This window comes from Onychostoma macrolepis, chromosome 22 (genome assembly GCF_012432095.1).
Source record: "Onychostoma macrolepis isolate SWU-2019 chromosome 22, ASM1243209v1, whole genome shotgun sequence".
Classification (NCBI taxonomy): Eukaryota; Metazoa; Chordata; class Actinopteri; order Cypriniformes; family Cyprinidae; genus Onychostoma; species Onychostoma macrolepis.
The window spans coordinates 6,902,598-6,917,789 of NC_081176.1; the positions used below are offsets into that span (position 1 = coordinate 6,902,598).

At 37.2% G+C, this 15,192-nt stretch overlaps 1 protein-coding gene and 1 pseudogene across 1 annotated transcript; both read left to right on the forward strand.

Moving 5' to 3' along the window:
• Positions 1-3,979: 3,979 nt before the first annotated feature.
• LOC131529831 (SLAM family member 9-like) lies at positions 3,980-4,903 on the forward strand. Its single transcript, XM_058759758.1, has 3 exons — positions 3,980-4,259; positions 4,507-4,813; positions 4,882-4,903. The coding sequence occupies exons 1-3, from the start codon at positions 3,980-3,982 to the stop codon at positions 4,901-4,903; spliced, it is 609 nt and encodes a 202-aa protein (XP_058615741.1).
• An 8,402-nt stretch (positions 4,904-13,305) lies between these two features.
• LOC131530238 (uncharacterized) lies at positions 13,306-14,839 on the forward strand (annotated as a pseudogene).
• Positions 14,840-15,192: the final 353 nt, after the last annotated feature.

Genomic DNA, 15,192 nt, shown 5'->3' on the forward strand with positions numbered 1-15,192 from the left:
ACCCAGGTATTAAATAATAATTAAAAAAAAATCAATGGCTCTATGTATATTTTTCTGATAGCCTATTGAAAAATCAGGAAAAAATTGTGGATTTGTTTTTTTTTGTTTTTTTCAGTTATTAGAGAAAATTCTAAAGCTATACACACACTGGGTCATTTTAAAATGATAGAAATTAGAATGCAGATTCATGTTTTTATGTCTGCAGAATAAGTAGCACTTAATTTACAGTAGCGCTTACAGCTTTTGCGTAAACAGTAAAGTACCACAAATTACCATATACAGTAAACTACTCTAAATGGCATAAATGATATCCATAATGCAGTGCATATTACAGTTACACATTCACTTTTTTGTAGCACCTGATACCTCCATATTCTGGCATTTCTTTCTCAGAATTGTGAGATTAAAACAAAGACTTATGTCAATTCAGACTTTTTTCTCGCAATTCTGACTTATTTTCTGAGATGGTCCTCACTGCAGAACACAAGATCCAGGGGGTGTGATTGGATCTAGATCCAACTCCTCCCACCTTAAATTTACCTAAACCTACCCGTCTCCACCCCCTGATCCCTAAACACATCCATCCCCACCCCTAAACCTACCAATCTCCACCCCCTGGATGTGGATCCAACCCCGCCCCCTGGATCTTTGTTCTGCAGTGAGGGGCTACTGTAATTCCTTGCTATTCTGATTTCTCAGATAGATAAACTATTGGAGTTATAAAGTACAATTCAGTGGGGAAAAAAAACAAAACTATTCTCTTACAATTTATATCTCACAATTCTGACCTTATAACCCATAATTGAAAGTGAAAAAAGAAAGTGAAAGTGAAGGTGACCCATACTCGGAATTCGTGCTCTCCATCCAAAGTGCACACACACAGCAGTGAACACACACCCAGAGCAGTGGGCAGCCATTTATGCTGCGGTGCCTGGGCAGCAGTTGGGGGTTCGGTGCCTTGCTCAAGGGCACCTCAGACATTGTACTGAGGGCGGAGAGAGAATTCACTTCCCCCACCTACAATTTCTGCCGGCCTGAGACTCGAACTTGCAACCTTTAGGCCACGACTTCCCCATTGTGTATAGTCACCTGGTGTGAAATAAAGAGGGTACCATTTCAGTAGCTATTTGACCTGTCAAAGCCTTACTAATTATATCAATATCTGATCAATATGCTTTATAATGCAGAAAAAAGTAGACAAATTAAGTAATTACAGTAAACAGTTAAACGAATAAAGATAAGCCTACATTTATCAGACAATCAGAATATATTTTATAGCTATTAAACAGTAAAGCACTATTGTAAAACATCTAGTAGCTAACATATTAGCAGACAACAACAGCAGAATTAATGTTTCATTTGTTCTCTATATAAGCATTTAGACGCTCATAACAATATCTAGGTCAGGGGTCTCCAACCTTATTTTGGAAGCTACTTTTTTAAAAATGAAAGTGGCTGAGAGCTACCCATATTATACAATACTTAAAATGTGCTGGAAATATTTAAAAAAGTACTGATACACACACTGAAATCATTTTACTAAGTTTTATGACAAAAGCCAACAAATACAATTAGCAGCACTATACAATTTTTGTTTGCATAAACAAAAAATAATGACATAAAAACATTAGAAAATGATGGCCGGATTTTAAACGAACAAAAATTTTCATAACATGTTAGCTACTGACATGTACTACATGTTCAAATAAAGTTTTGACCATTTTTAAAATTTGTAACATTTCAGACTTTAAATCTTTTTTTGTTTGTTTTCAAAGAAAAAGGATGAGTCAGAATGATAAATTACTTTTTATTTGCTCCATAAACAGTTCTAATGTGCATTCTAAAAATCTTAACACTTCTGATATTTTTCATCGACCGTTTAAGATTTACTATTTTCTGATTTTCGCATTGGTCTGAACAAAAATATGCCAGACAGACTGAATGAATTTGTAAATCCACAGATTGTCAGCAGGTGGCGCTTAGAACAGCAGAACAGAGCTATGTACCGTTTCCACGGTATGTAAACGAAGCGCTGCGCTTCTAAAAACGGTTTATGCATTAAACGGAGGGAAGATGGAAAGCAAATTCCATCAAAACTTTTCTGAAGTCATCGGTTTCCTATTATGCATTCATACAAATAATTCAGTCATACATTCTTTAATTTCTTTCAGCTGTCTGCCTTGAGTCATGTTTTCACACAATCTCTTCGTGTTGCCAGCTGCATGAGACTTAGCTTTGATTAAAGCTGAGCAATATTTACTGTGAGTTTTTCAAATCGTGATCATTAAACTAATTAAAATATGAAACGGGATAATTAAAATAATCTCACGGCCGGTATGTCAAGTAGGCTCTTGGCAAGCTACCTCCAATCAGGCCACGAACCACTGGTAGCTCGCGAGCGACGTGTTGGAGAACCCAGATCTAGGTTCTTCAGTGGATGTGTTTCTCAAGACGTGAAACATCTTTGCAGAGCTTGGCTCCTCTGACGTTGATCATTGTCTGCTTTAATGTCTGTGCTCTCCTGCGTGAACATTTGCGACTCCTGGGGCCTGTTTCATAAAACTAGTTTACCAAATAAGCCAGGCTTATTTCAGTTTTTCTGACTTGTCACTTGATTTGGTTTCTGAAAGCTCAAGCCTCAAGCACAGTCAACTGTCAGGCTAAAGCTGGCTGCACACTAGAGGATTTTAAAGCCAATTCTAAGCCCGATTTGCACCCCCGAACAATCGGGGGTTGTGGCCCGATTCGCAGCTTGTCACAAGCTATTTTTTTGTCCAAAAATCCTGTATTGTGTGGTGTCATTACGATTATTTATCTGTTCCCGATCGAGATGGAGCGTCACCGAACTCAAATCGTAAATATCAAACATGTTGATATTTAAATGTAAACGTAAACATTTTTGATATTTACGACTCTTGATCGGGCTGCCTCTGACGTGATACCCGCGATAGCCAATGAGAGCGAGCAGTGTCACCTACCGGATGTTGCGTGCTTCTATAGCTGAAACCACTGATCTATAATAGAGATCCACAAACATGCCAAGAAAGCAGAGAATATCACCCATATTCTTTTGTATACTTTGTTTTCACTGTGAAACAGAACGCACGCCTGGAGAGCCAGCTGACAACGTTGATTGTCCTCTATTTGTTTTTATTCTCTAGTCACGTTTGATCTTGCGATCAAGTGTCTGTGAGATCTTGTGTCACTGTGAAATCTTTCCTACAATCTTCAAGTGTGTGGTCTCGTGGTCTGGTCTAATCATCTAGTGTTCGTTCAGAGGATTATAAGGCTAAATCGGTTGAACTGTCTTCATGTCTGTGGTCTCCCATGGTTTTAAAATCGTTTAAGATTTGGAAATCTCACGTGTGCAACCAGCTTAAGCTGAGCTCCTCTAATACTGACCTATAGGAACGCATCGATATTACCACTGACTCTCTCACATAGCCTACAATTAGTTGACTGGGGGGGGGGGACTCTATGGTATAGAGCATATATATATATACATACATTTAGTAATTTAACAAATTAGCAGACACTTTTATCCAAAGTGACTTACAAATGAGAACAATGGATATATATATATATATATATATATATATATTATGTGTGTGTGTGTTTTTTTATTTTTTATTATTCTAATGCAATATTCTCATCGGTTTTCTATCAGCTGTGACATAGGCTATAAATCTGCATGTTTTTTATATTGCATGACCTTGTGCCTTTTTATTTATCGCAGTGGGACTCAATGTAGATTTTTCTGAATCCTCCACAAGCACAGAAGCAGGAATCCTTTTACATCAGCCAGGTATCTAAATCTACGTTCATTTAGTGCGGTTTGTGCAGAATGTTCTTCACTTCACATTTACATGATTGAAAGTATTGTGAAGGCTTCATTGAAATAAAGTTATTTTATTGCTATAATCCGTGACAAACTCTGTGTTCTTCAGAAGTGTTTGTTGAGACAGAAGAGAAGTCAGTGATGGAGGGAGATTCAGTCACTCTACACACTGGTCGTACTTACCTGAATGATGATTGGATTCAGTGGTGGTTTATAAATAAAAACAGTCTCATAGCCGAAATCAATGTACTGGAGATCATATTCACTGTATATGATGATGTTCTTGATGGGAGATTCAGAGACAGACTGAATGTAGATCATCAAACAGGATCTCTGACCGTCACAAACACCACAACTGAACATGCTGGAGTCTATGAACTAGAGTACAACACTATGAGCAGGCCTTTTATCTCACTGTCTACGGTGAGATAAATATAAGTTTCACCTGTTTTATTTATTATTGTTGATAATATAAATATATCCTATTTGGATGCTGTTTTATTCTACTTAGCCATTTTTAACATTTATAACACTTAAGTTTATGTTTAACTTTCTATTGTATATCAGATATCAGATCTACTTTTGATCAGTCTTGGTTTCTCTCAATTTCTCTTCATTGTCTGCTTGAATATCTTCATTCATGCTCATTTCTGTTTATTCTCTCATGTTTTCAGCTCGTCTGCCTGTTCCTGTCATCAGCAGTAACTCTTCACAGTGTTCTTCATCATCATCATCATATTGTTCATTGTTGTGTTCAGTGGTGAATGTGGGTCATGTGACTCTCTCCTGGTACAAAGGAAACAGTTTATTGTCCAGCATCAGTGTGTCTGATCTCAGCATCAGTCTCTCTCTACCTCTGGAGGTGGAATATCAGGATAAAAACACCTACAGCTGTGTGCTCAACAATCCCATCAGCAACCAGACGAGACATCTGGACATCAGTCAACTCTGTCACACATGTTCAGGTACAGCAGCGCTGATATTAGTTGATGTCGGCGCTGATATTAATGTTTATTGACTGAGTTGATGTTTTTATTCCTTAGATTCTGTGAAGCTGTGATCTGATTGGTCCTCTCTGCTCTGGTGGGCGTGGCTACTGTCATTCTTCTGGTTTATGACATCTGATACAGAGCTGAACAAGAACAAGCACATATTCACACATCAGAAGCCTAAATGATGTCATTTCTCATATATAATTTATCAATCTTCATTTATTTTTAATGGCTTCATACTCATCTGCTGGATTTAATGTTCATTTATCGGCGGCAGTATTTGAACAAATCAGTTGAATGAATGACAGAATGACTCGCTCATTGAAGCAATTTGCCGCCAGTTTACACTAGTGTGTTTTCATTTTAAAACGGTGTTTAAAACGCATGTCACATGACCATTCATGCAGGTACAACCATTATACAAGCATTATGTTATTGTTTACACAGTCATCAAGGATACACAGAGAGAATGTGGGCAGCCATGCCGTCGTTTTCAAAAGTCTCCGTTTTGGTCCATTTACACTGAAACGCAACCCCGGAGTTTTCAAACTAAAATGGGTCTGTAGCATTTTCAAAAGTCTCCATTTTCGAGGGTGGAAAACTCTGGAGTAGTGTAAACGATAGGCGTAACTGTCGCAAAAGTTATGCGTTTTAAAATGAAAATGCACTAGTGTAAACAGGGCCTTATAAAACGGATAGTTCCGGTCCTTCTGATTGGTTGAGCAGCATTCAAAGCTGTTGTAAATTAGGCCCCGTTTACACTATAGTGTGTTTTAGTTTTAACTTTTGCTACGGTTATGGCTATCGTTTACATTACTCTGGTGTTTTCAAGCCTTGAAAATGGGGAGTTTTGAAAACGCCGCAGACCCCGTTTCAGTTTGAAAACTCCGGGGTTGCGTTTCAGTGTAAACGGAGCAAAACGGAGACTTTTGAAAACAATGGCGTGGCTGTCCACATTCGCTCTGCGTATCCTTGACGACTGTGTAAACAATAACATCATGCTCATTGTTGTACCCATAGATATGTATAAGTAGATTCCCCATTTGACCGCCCCAAGCACGTAGACGCATCCGCCATCTAAATAATATGGAATCCAACTATACATATCTACGGTTGTACATGCATGAATGGTCAAAATTATCGATTTTTTTTTTTTATGCCAAAAGTCATTAGGATATTAAGTAAAGATCATGTTGCATGAAGATATTTTGTAAATTTCCTACCATAAATATATCAAAATTTTAATTTTTGATTAGTAATATGCATTGCTTCATTTGGACAACTTTAAAGGCCATTTGGTCCCACTTTATATTAGGTGGCCTTAACTACTATGTACTTACATTTAAATTAATCATTTGGTACAATGCACATGAACATACATGTTTTTACATTGTACTTATATTTTTAAAAATACCTGTATGTAATTACATCTGTAATTACTTTTTGTAATTACATTTATAATTACACTGTTGACCCATCCCTTACACACCCTTAAACCTACCCATACCACCAAACCTGTCCCTAACCTTACCCATATAACACCTCAATAGCAGCAATAGTGTTTTGCAATACAGTATGAACACAATAAGTACATTGTACTTTTTTTTTTTTGATGTAAGTACATAGTAATTAAGGCCACCTGATATAAAGTGTGACCGGCCATTTTCTCAATATTTTTATTTTTTTTTCACCCTCAGATTCCAGATTTTCAAATAGTTGTATCTCAGTTGTATACCAAATATTGTTACTATGGCTACTGTCATTGTTCTGGTTTATGACATCAGATCCAGAGCTGAACAAGATCAAGCACATATTCACAGAAACCTATATGGTGATGTCATTTCAATGATTGACATTTCAATCATTTAATCTCCATTTATTTGTAATGGCTTTATATATTCATCTGCTGGTATTGATGTTCATTTATCAGTGGCTCATTTCCACTCTTAAAAGATGATTTAAAAAATGCTTGATTGCTTGTTAAACCTGTTGTGGTCTGATTTGTTTACAGCTAATGTGGTTTGACTTTTACTGCATACTATGCATGATTACTAGTTTTTCTTTTGTAATTTGACGCCAGTGTAATATAACACAATGTATCGTGTTACAAACATACATCAAAATGCTAATAACTGAACATCATCACAGTCTGTGAATGTTTCTCCTCTCAATGGTTCATCCAGGCACTTGGCGCTTCAGAAGCCATGTCTCAGGTAATCAAATGCATTTTTTTCCAAATGAACAATTATATTTACAGTTTACTTTATGTTTTTGTTCACTTACACTCATACGTGTTGTTGTACAACACAAGTAAACATTATAAATGTGATTTAATGGTTTTTGAGTGAAATGGACTTTGCATGGTTTTCCTCTCGTTTATCTTTCTGTACACAAATGTGGTTTGATCTGTGTGGTGGATAAATAGCTTCTGCTGGATGTTTGTGTGTGGTTTTTCCCTTCTAGTACGATAAACTAGTGCATGTGCATGCTGAGAGTGCACGCTTTCACTGCGTGATGTAGCCTATTATTAGTGCCTATTATAATCACCCTGAAATTTACGATATGTAGGCAATATGACTATATTAAATATGATCTTTTATATTTATATCATATGTTAAGGAATATCACGCGAGCAAGAGTGCTGTTTTCTCGAATATCAGCATGATTGCAAATGTGATATTGATTTTATGCAACAGTTCAACAAACAAGAAGTTAAACACCCTAAAATGAAAATTCTGTCATTAATTACTCACCCGCATGTCGTTCCAGACCTGTAAGACCTTCGTTCATCTTCAGAACACAAATTAAGATGTTTTTGATTAAATCAGAGAGCTCTCAGACCCTCCATATATAGCAACACAACTGAAATATTCCCAGGTCCAGAAACGTAGTAAATACATCGGTAAAACAGTCCATGTGACCTTAGTGGCTCAACTTCAGTTTTGCGATGCTACGAGAATAATGCTGCAAAGAAAACAAAAATAACATAATTTACTCAAGCATTCTTCTCCCCCGAGTTACGTCTTCCGCCATTTTTGAGAGTACCCAAGAACGTATTTGACGTAACCAGCGTTGTTTACGTTTGGGGGTAAAGCGCGCGCATGAACATAATCTGCGTATTAAGCATTGTTTATGCTTAGGGGAAAGCGTGCGTATGCATTGTGATACTCTCTAAAATGGTGGAAGACGTGACTCGGGGGAGAAGAATGCTTGAGTAAATTATGTTATTTTTGTTTTATTTGTGCAAAAAAAAAGTATTCTCTTAGCATCGCAAAACTGAAGTTGAGCCACTGGTATGACATGGACTGTTTTACCGATGTATTTACTACGTTTCTGGACCTGGGAACATTTCAGTTGCGTTGCTGTATATGGAGGGTCTGAGAGCTCTCCGATTTAATCAAAAACATCTTAATTTGTGTTCCAAAGATGAACGAAGGTCTTACGGGTCTGGAACGACATGAGGGTGAGTAATTAATGACAGAATTTTCATTTTGGGGGTGAACTAACCCTTTAATGTCTTCTTTAGCATCTTCATATAAGTTCACAGTGAATCCAGTGAACTCCATCTCTGCTGTGAGCTGAACATGCATTTGGGAACGCAACATGTCCCAGTTACACATTATTTTCATATAGCATAATTTCCAGAATTTTCTGGAAACAGGTTTGAGTCCACGTTAAAGTCCAGGTACAAGTCAGTGCAAAGGCTTTTTACTCTGTTCAAGTTGGACACTGAAAATGTGTTGGAGCTCTTAATTTTAGACCGCCAAAGTGGGAAACACTGTAGTCGTAGCGCTAATTTGATAAACCGTTTGCAAGCTTTATATTCTAATCACTGAACACATGCAAACACGCTTTTGGCTGAGCTATAGTGTCTTTGTGTAATTTAGGCACTCTTCTGCTATTAGATTTCCTTCAGGCTCAGAATTTATTTGAAAATGTAAGATCAGCAAAAGCTTGTTGATTTTCATGATGATAAAGGAGATGGATGTGTGAACGGAAACTGTGACACGGGTCACATCCAGATAAATATCACAGTTCAGTCGTGAGTGTCTTCAGACATTTTAAGCATCACTATCGTGGGCTTTTCAGTGAACTGATGAAGAAAATGTTTCTCAAATTAGTTTTGTTCTGTTTGTGTTTTTGGCGTCTGGTTGGTGAGTTTGAAATGTGTTTTACGGTTGCTTCTGTTCTGGTACCATGTAGTAAATTACTGGTTAAATTAGTCAGAGATGATTAACATTCACTGTTGAACTGTGATTTTACTGTGAGATGAAGTTTAAATTCAGATTTTACTCAGTTATTAGGGATTGATTAAAGAAAACAATTATGAAGCTCAAATACCGAACAGCATTAGTTTTAGTATTACTCTTAGTTAAATGAAGATAAGTGCCAATTTTGAGTTATTTCTCAATTTTAATTCTTTAGTTATTGGTCCATATAGAGAATATCTATATTACTTTTTTAATGTAGGATCCTTTGTGCTGCTGCAGAACATTATTTGCATCACGTTTAAATGATTACTTTAGTAAAGCTTCATTAAACCAACATCAAGTGATTTTAAAGCTTTAATCTGTGTTAAACTCTCCAGGTGTGTTTGGTGATGGTCTTACATCAGTGTCAGTGATGGAGGGAAATTCAGTCACTCTAAACTCTGGTCTTACTGAAATAATGGATGATGATCTGATTCTGTGGGTGTGTTTAAATAAATTCACTTTAATGGCTGAAATCAATAAACGGGGCGACAGCATGACTGTATATGATGATGTTTTTGATGGGAGATTCAGAGACAGACTGAAGCTGGACAATCAAACTGGATCTCTGACCATCACAAACATCACAACTGATCATTCGGGATTTTATGAACTACAGATCAACCGTATGAAGAAGATTTTCATTCTCACTGTCTATGGTGAGTGAGTTAAATATTTGTTTCAAATGTTTTATTGTATAATCATCACAAAGACACAACTATTCATCCACACACCATTTTGCCTCTGTTGTTTTATGATATTATTTATTTCGAATGTAAACTTCAAGCTTTTCTTTACTAAAACCCTGTTTTTGTTTGTTCTTCAGGTGTGTTTGGTGATGAAATGAAGTCAGTGTCAGTGTTTGAGGGAGATTCAGTCACTCTAAACTCTGGTCTTACTGAAATAATGGATGATGATCTGATTCTGTGGAGGTTTATAGATGCTTTAATAGCTGGCGTCAGTAAAGTGTTTAACATCTTCAGTGTATATGATGACAATGGGAAATTCAGCAACAGACTGAAGCTGGATCATGAAACTGGATCTCTGACCATCACAGACATCAAAATTAAACATGCTGGACTTTATAAACTTCAGACCAACAGCATGAACAAGAGTTTCACTCTCACTGTCTATGGTGGTAAGTATGTGTTTTACCTGTTTTATTTTTTTTATTTGAGTCGATATCCTCGGTCAAGTCAAGTCAAGTCACCTTTATTTATATAGCGCTTTTACAATACAGATTGTGTCAAAGCACTTAACAGTATCAAATTGGAGGATAGAGTGTCAGTAATGTATAATGATAAGATTAAACACTCAATTTTCAGTTAAAGGCATTTCATTATTGAATTCAGAGATGTCATTGTCTAGCTCAGTTTAGTTTAAATAGTATCTGTGCAATCAAATCGGCGATAATCGCTAGAAATTAAGTGTCCCCAACTGAGCAAGCCAGAGGCGACAGCGGCAAGGAACCAAAACTCCCTCTGAGACAGAATGGAGAAAAAAAACCTTGGGAGAAACCAGGCTCAGTCGGGGGGCCAGTTCTCCTCTGACCAGACGAAACCCGCAGTTCAAAAGTTTATATTTTAATTTTGTTGCAATTTCTAACAATAGTAGTATTATGTAGTTAGGTATTTTATTATATTTTAGTTATTTTGTTATTTTTGGTTGATATATCTGGGGATATATCTCTGGGGGTCATCTGGGTGTCCTGGTCTCCGCTGACGATCAGGGCTGTAGACATCATCTCTTGGTGCTGATCCACCATCTGATCGGATACGGACTGAGAAACAGACTAGGAAAGAAACAGACAAATATTAGTGTAGATGCCATTCAATTTACGATGTAACGAGTACATCGTGTGTTATGGGGAGTGTTCCCGGTTCCGGTTGATCTAATTAATGCAGCCTAACAATCCTTTAACGGATTTGAATAATAGAAGCGTATTAATGTGTTATGTGTAAGCCAGGCTAAAGAGATGGGTCTTTAATCTAGATTTAAACTGACAGAGTGTGTCTGCCTCCCGAACAGTGTTAGGTAGACTGTTCCAGAGTTTGGGTGCTAAATAGGAATAGGATCTGCCGCCCGCAGTCGATTTTGATATTCTAGGTATTATCAAACGGCCGGAGTTTTGAGAACGCAGCGGACGTGGAGGACTATAGCGTGATAAGAGCTCGCTCAAGTACTGAGGAGCTAAACCATTCAGGGCTTTATAAGTAATTAACAAGATTTTAAAATCTATCCGATGCTTGATAGGGAGCCAGTGCAGTGTTGACAGAACCGGGCTAATATGGTCATATTTCCTGGTTCTAGTAAGGACTCTAGCTGCTGCATTTTGGACTAACTGTAGTTTGTTGATCAAGCGTGCAGAACAACCACCTAATAAAGCATTACAATAGTCTAACCTTGAGGTCATAAACGCATGAATTAACATTTCTGCATTTGACGTTGAGAGCATTGGTCGCAATTTAGATATGCTTTTGAGATGAAAAATGCAGTTTTACAGATGCTAGAAACATGGCTTTCAAATGACAGATTGCTATCGAACAGCACACCTAGGTTCCTGACTGATGAAGAAGAATTGACAGAGCAGCCGTCAAGTGTTAGATAATGTTCTAGGTTACATGTGGGGTTTTAGGTCCGATAATTAACACCTCTGTTTTTCAGAATTTAGCAGTAAAAATTACTCGTCATCCAGTTTTTATATCGACTATGCATTCCGTTAGTTTCTGAATTTGGTGTGTTTCACCGGGCCGAAGAAATATAGAGCTGAGTATCATCAGCATAACAGTGAAAGCTAACACCATGTCTCCTGATAATATCTCCCAAGGGTAACATATAGAGCGTGAAAAGTAACGGCCCTAGTACTGAGCCTTGAGGTACTCCATACTGCACTTGTGATCGATATGATACCTCTTCATTCACTGCTACGAACTGATGGCGGTCAGATAAGTACGATTTGAACCATGCTAAGGCACTTCCACTAATGCCAACAAAGTTTTGTAGTCTATTCAAAAGAATGTTGTGGTCGATAGTGTCGAACGCAACGCTAAGATCCAGTAGAACTAATAAAGAGATACAACCACGATCAGATGATAGAAGCAGGTCATTTGTAACTCTAATGAGAGCAGTCTCAGTACTATGATACGATCTAAATCCTGACTGGAATTCCTCACAGATATCATTTTTCTCTAGGAAGGAATATAATTGTGAGGATACTACCTGTTCTAGTATCTTTGACAGAAAAGGGAGATTTGAGATCGGTCTGTAATTAACTAGATCTTTGGGGTCAAGTTGTGGTTTTTTAATGAGAGGCTTAATAACAGCCAATTTGAAGGTTTTGGGGACATATCCTAATGACAACGATGAATTAATAATAGCCAAAAGAGGATCTATGACTTCTGGAAGCAGCTCTTTTAGTAGTTTAGATGGAATCGGGTCTAACATACATGTTGTTGGTTTAGATGATTTAACAAGTTTATACAATTCTTCCTCTCCCACAGTAGAGAATGAGTGGAATTGTTCCTCAGGGGGTCTATAGTGCGCTATCTGATGCGATACTGTAGCTGATGGCTGCAGGGATACAATTTTATCTCTGATAGTATCGATCTTGGAAGTGAAGTAGTTCATAAAGTCATTACTGCTATGCTCTTGGGAAATGCCAACACCTGTTGATGCTTGATTTTTCGTTAATTTAGTTACTGTATTGAATAAATACCGGGGGTTATGTTTGTTTTCTTCTATAAGAGACGAAAAGTAATCGGTCTGCCTCGGTCTGACACATTGTGCAGTTTGTGGTTGCCTTCCTTTCTGTCTTTCTCGCATTTCACTTCATTTCTACTCTTCATACCATTCTGTATAAATGAAAGCAAAAATTCCAAAAATAAAACAAAATGAATAAATAAATAAAATAAAAAATAAATAAATGAATTAAAAATAGCAAATTATTTCAGTAAACCATAACAGAGTTATTTAAAGATCGTAATCTATGACAAAACCTGTTTGGTGTTTGTTTTCCAGGTGTTGCAAATGCACTGATGCCAGTGTCAGTGATGGAGGGAGATTCAGTCACTTTGAACACTGGTCTTACTGAAATGCCAGATAATTTGATTCAGTGGACATTTGGAGATGAAAACGCTATAATAGCTGATGTATTGCCTGCCAGCTTTACTGTGTTTAATGATGGTCCTGATGAGAGATTCAGAGACAGACTGAAGCTGGACAATCAAACTGGATCTCTGACCATCATGAACACCAGACCTGAACACGCTGGACGTTATAAACTACATGCCAAACGTATGATGACGGTTTTTGTTCTTGTTGTCTATGGTGGGTTAAATATCTGTGTCACCTATTTTATGTTTTAATCCCCACAACATTGAGATTATTAATCCACACCCCATTTTGTTTCTGTTTGTTCTCCAGGTGTTACAGATGCAGTGAAGTCAGTGTCAGTGATGGAGGGGGATTCAGTCACTCTAAACTCTGGTCTTACTGAATTAGATGGTGATGTGTTTCAGTGGGTGTTCATAAACTCTTTAATAGCTCATATCAATGTAAAGGCTGACCACATTACTGTATTTGATTATAACGATGGGAGATTCAGAGACAGACTGAAGCTGGACAAACAAACTGGATCTCTGACCATCACAAACACCAGAAATGAGCACGCTGGACTTTATGAACTACAGATCTACAGAGAGGTCAAATCCAGGAAATTCAGTCTTACCGTCTATAGTGAGTTTATTTTGTTTGATACAACTTTAAAGTTGATTTGAAGTATCATATCGTTCAGATGTTTTGCTCTTAAAATAACTAATTAATTTGTACATTAAAGGCATTTAGGTTTACTATTTAACTTTCTATATTTAAATGCTCTACTTTTGATCAGTCATAAAATCTAAATCAAGTTCATTCATTCTGAACAGAAATGCTTATTTGAAATTAACATTAACCTTTTAAAACACTATTTTCTCGTTATGTTTGATATTTTTTATTTAGCAGTCAACCAATCATGAAATAAAGCAGCGATATGCAAATATGACACATCTATGACACAGTTTAAACTGCTAAATGAGTCTCATATTTACATTGTGTTTTCAGTGTGTTAGTTATAATTAAAGCATTTGTGAAACTGCAGAAATAGTTGTCGTTTCTTCCTTATCGAGTTTAATATTAACCTCATTTATCTTTATTCTCTGATGTTTTCAAGCTAGTCCACCTGTACCTGTCATTAGCAGAGACTGTTCTTCATCATCCTCATCATCTGGATCATCAAAGACCAAATGTTCATTTCTGTGCTCAATGGTGAATGTGAGTCATGTGACTCTCTCCTGGTACAAAGGAAACAGTTTATTGTCCAGCATCAGTGTGTCTGATCTCAGCATCAGTCTCTCTCTACCTCTGGAGGTGGAATATCAGGATAAAAACACCTACAGCTGTGTGCTCAACAATCCCATCAGCAACCAGACGAGACATCTGGACATCAGTCAACTCTGTCACACATGTTCAGGTACAGCAGCGCTGATATTAGTTGATGTTGGTGCAGATACTAGTGTTTATTGACTGAGCTGATCTCAGTTTAATGTTTTTATTCCTCAGACTCTGTCCGTGGTTGTGATTCTGCTGAAGCTGTGATCCGATTGGTCGTCACTGCTCTGGTGGGTGTGGCTGCTGTAGCTGCTGTTGTTCTTCTGGTTTATGACGTCAGGTCCAGAAGAGCTGAACAAGATCGAGCACATTTTCACACATCAGAAACCTAAATCATGATGTAATTTCTACTACAACTATTTTAATCATTTATTAATTTTCATTTATTTTTAAAAGCTTTATATATTCATCTGCTGGTATTGATGTTCATTTATTTGCGGCTCATTTTAGAAGATGATTTGAGAACAAACAGCAACACATTCTCACATTAATGCTCAAATTATTGTTAAATACAAAAGATTATCAAGATTGCTTTGCTCACACTTAATATAACATGCTTTTTATATATGTACGATTGAATCTTTCATATTTGATAAGGCAATGATGCTCGTCTACTGGCTGAACACATGAAAGCGCAATGCTCTGCATTTAACACACACACAGAGCAGTGGGCAGCCTTGCTCCA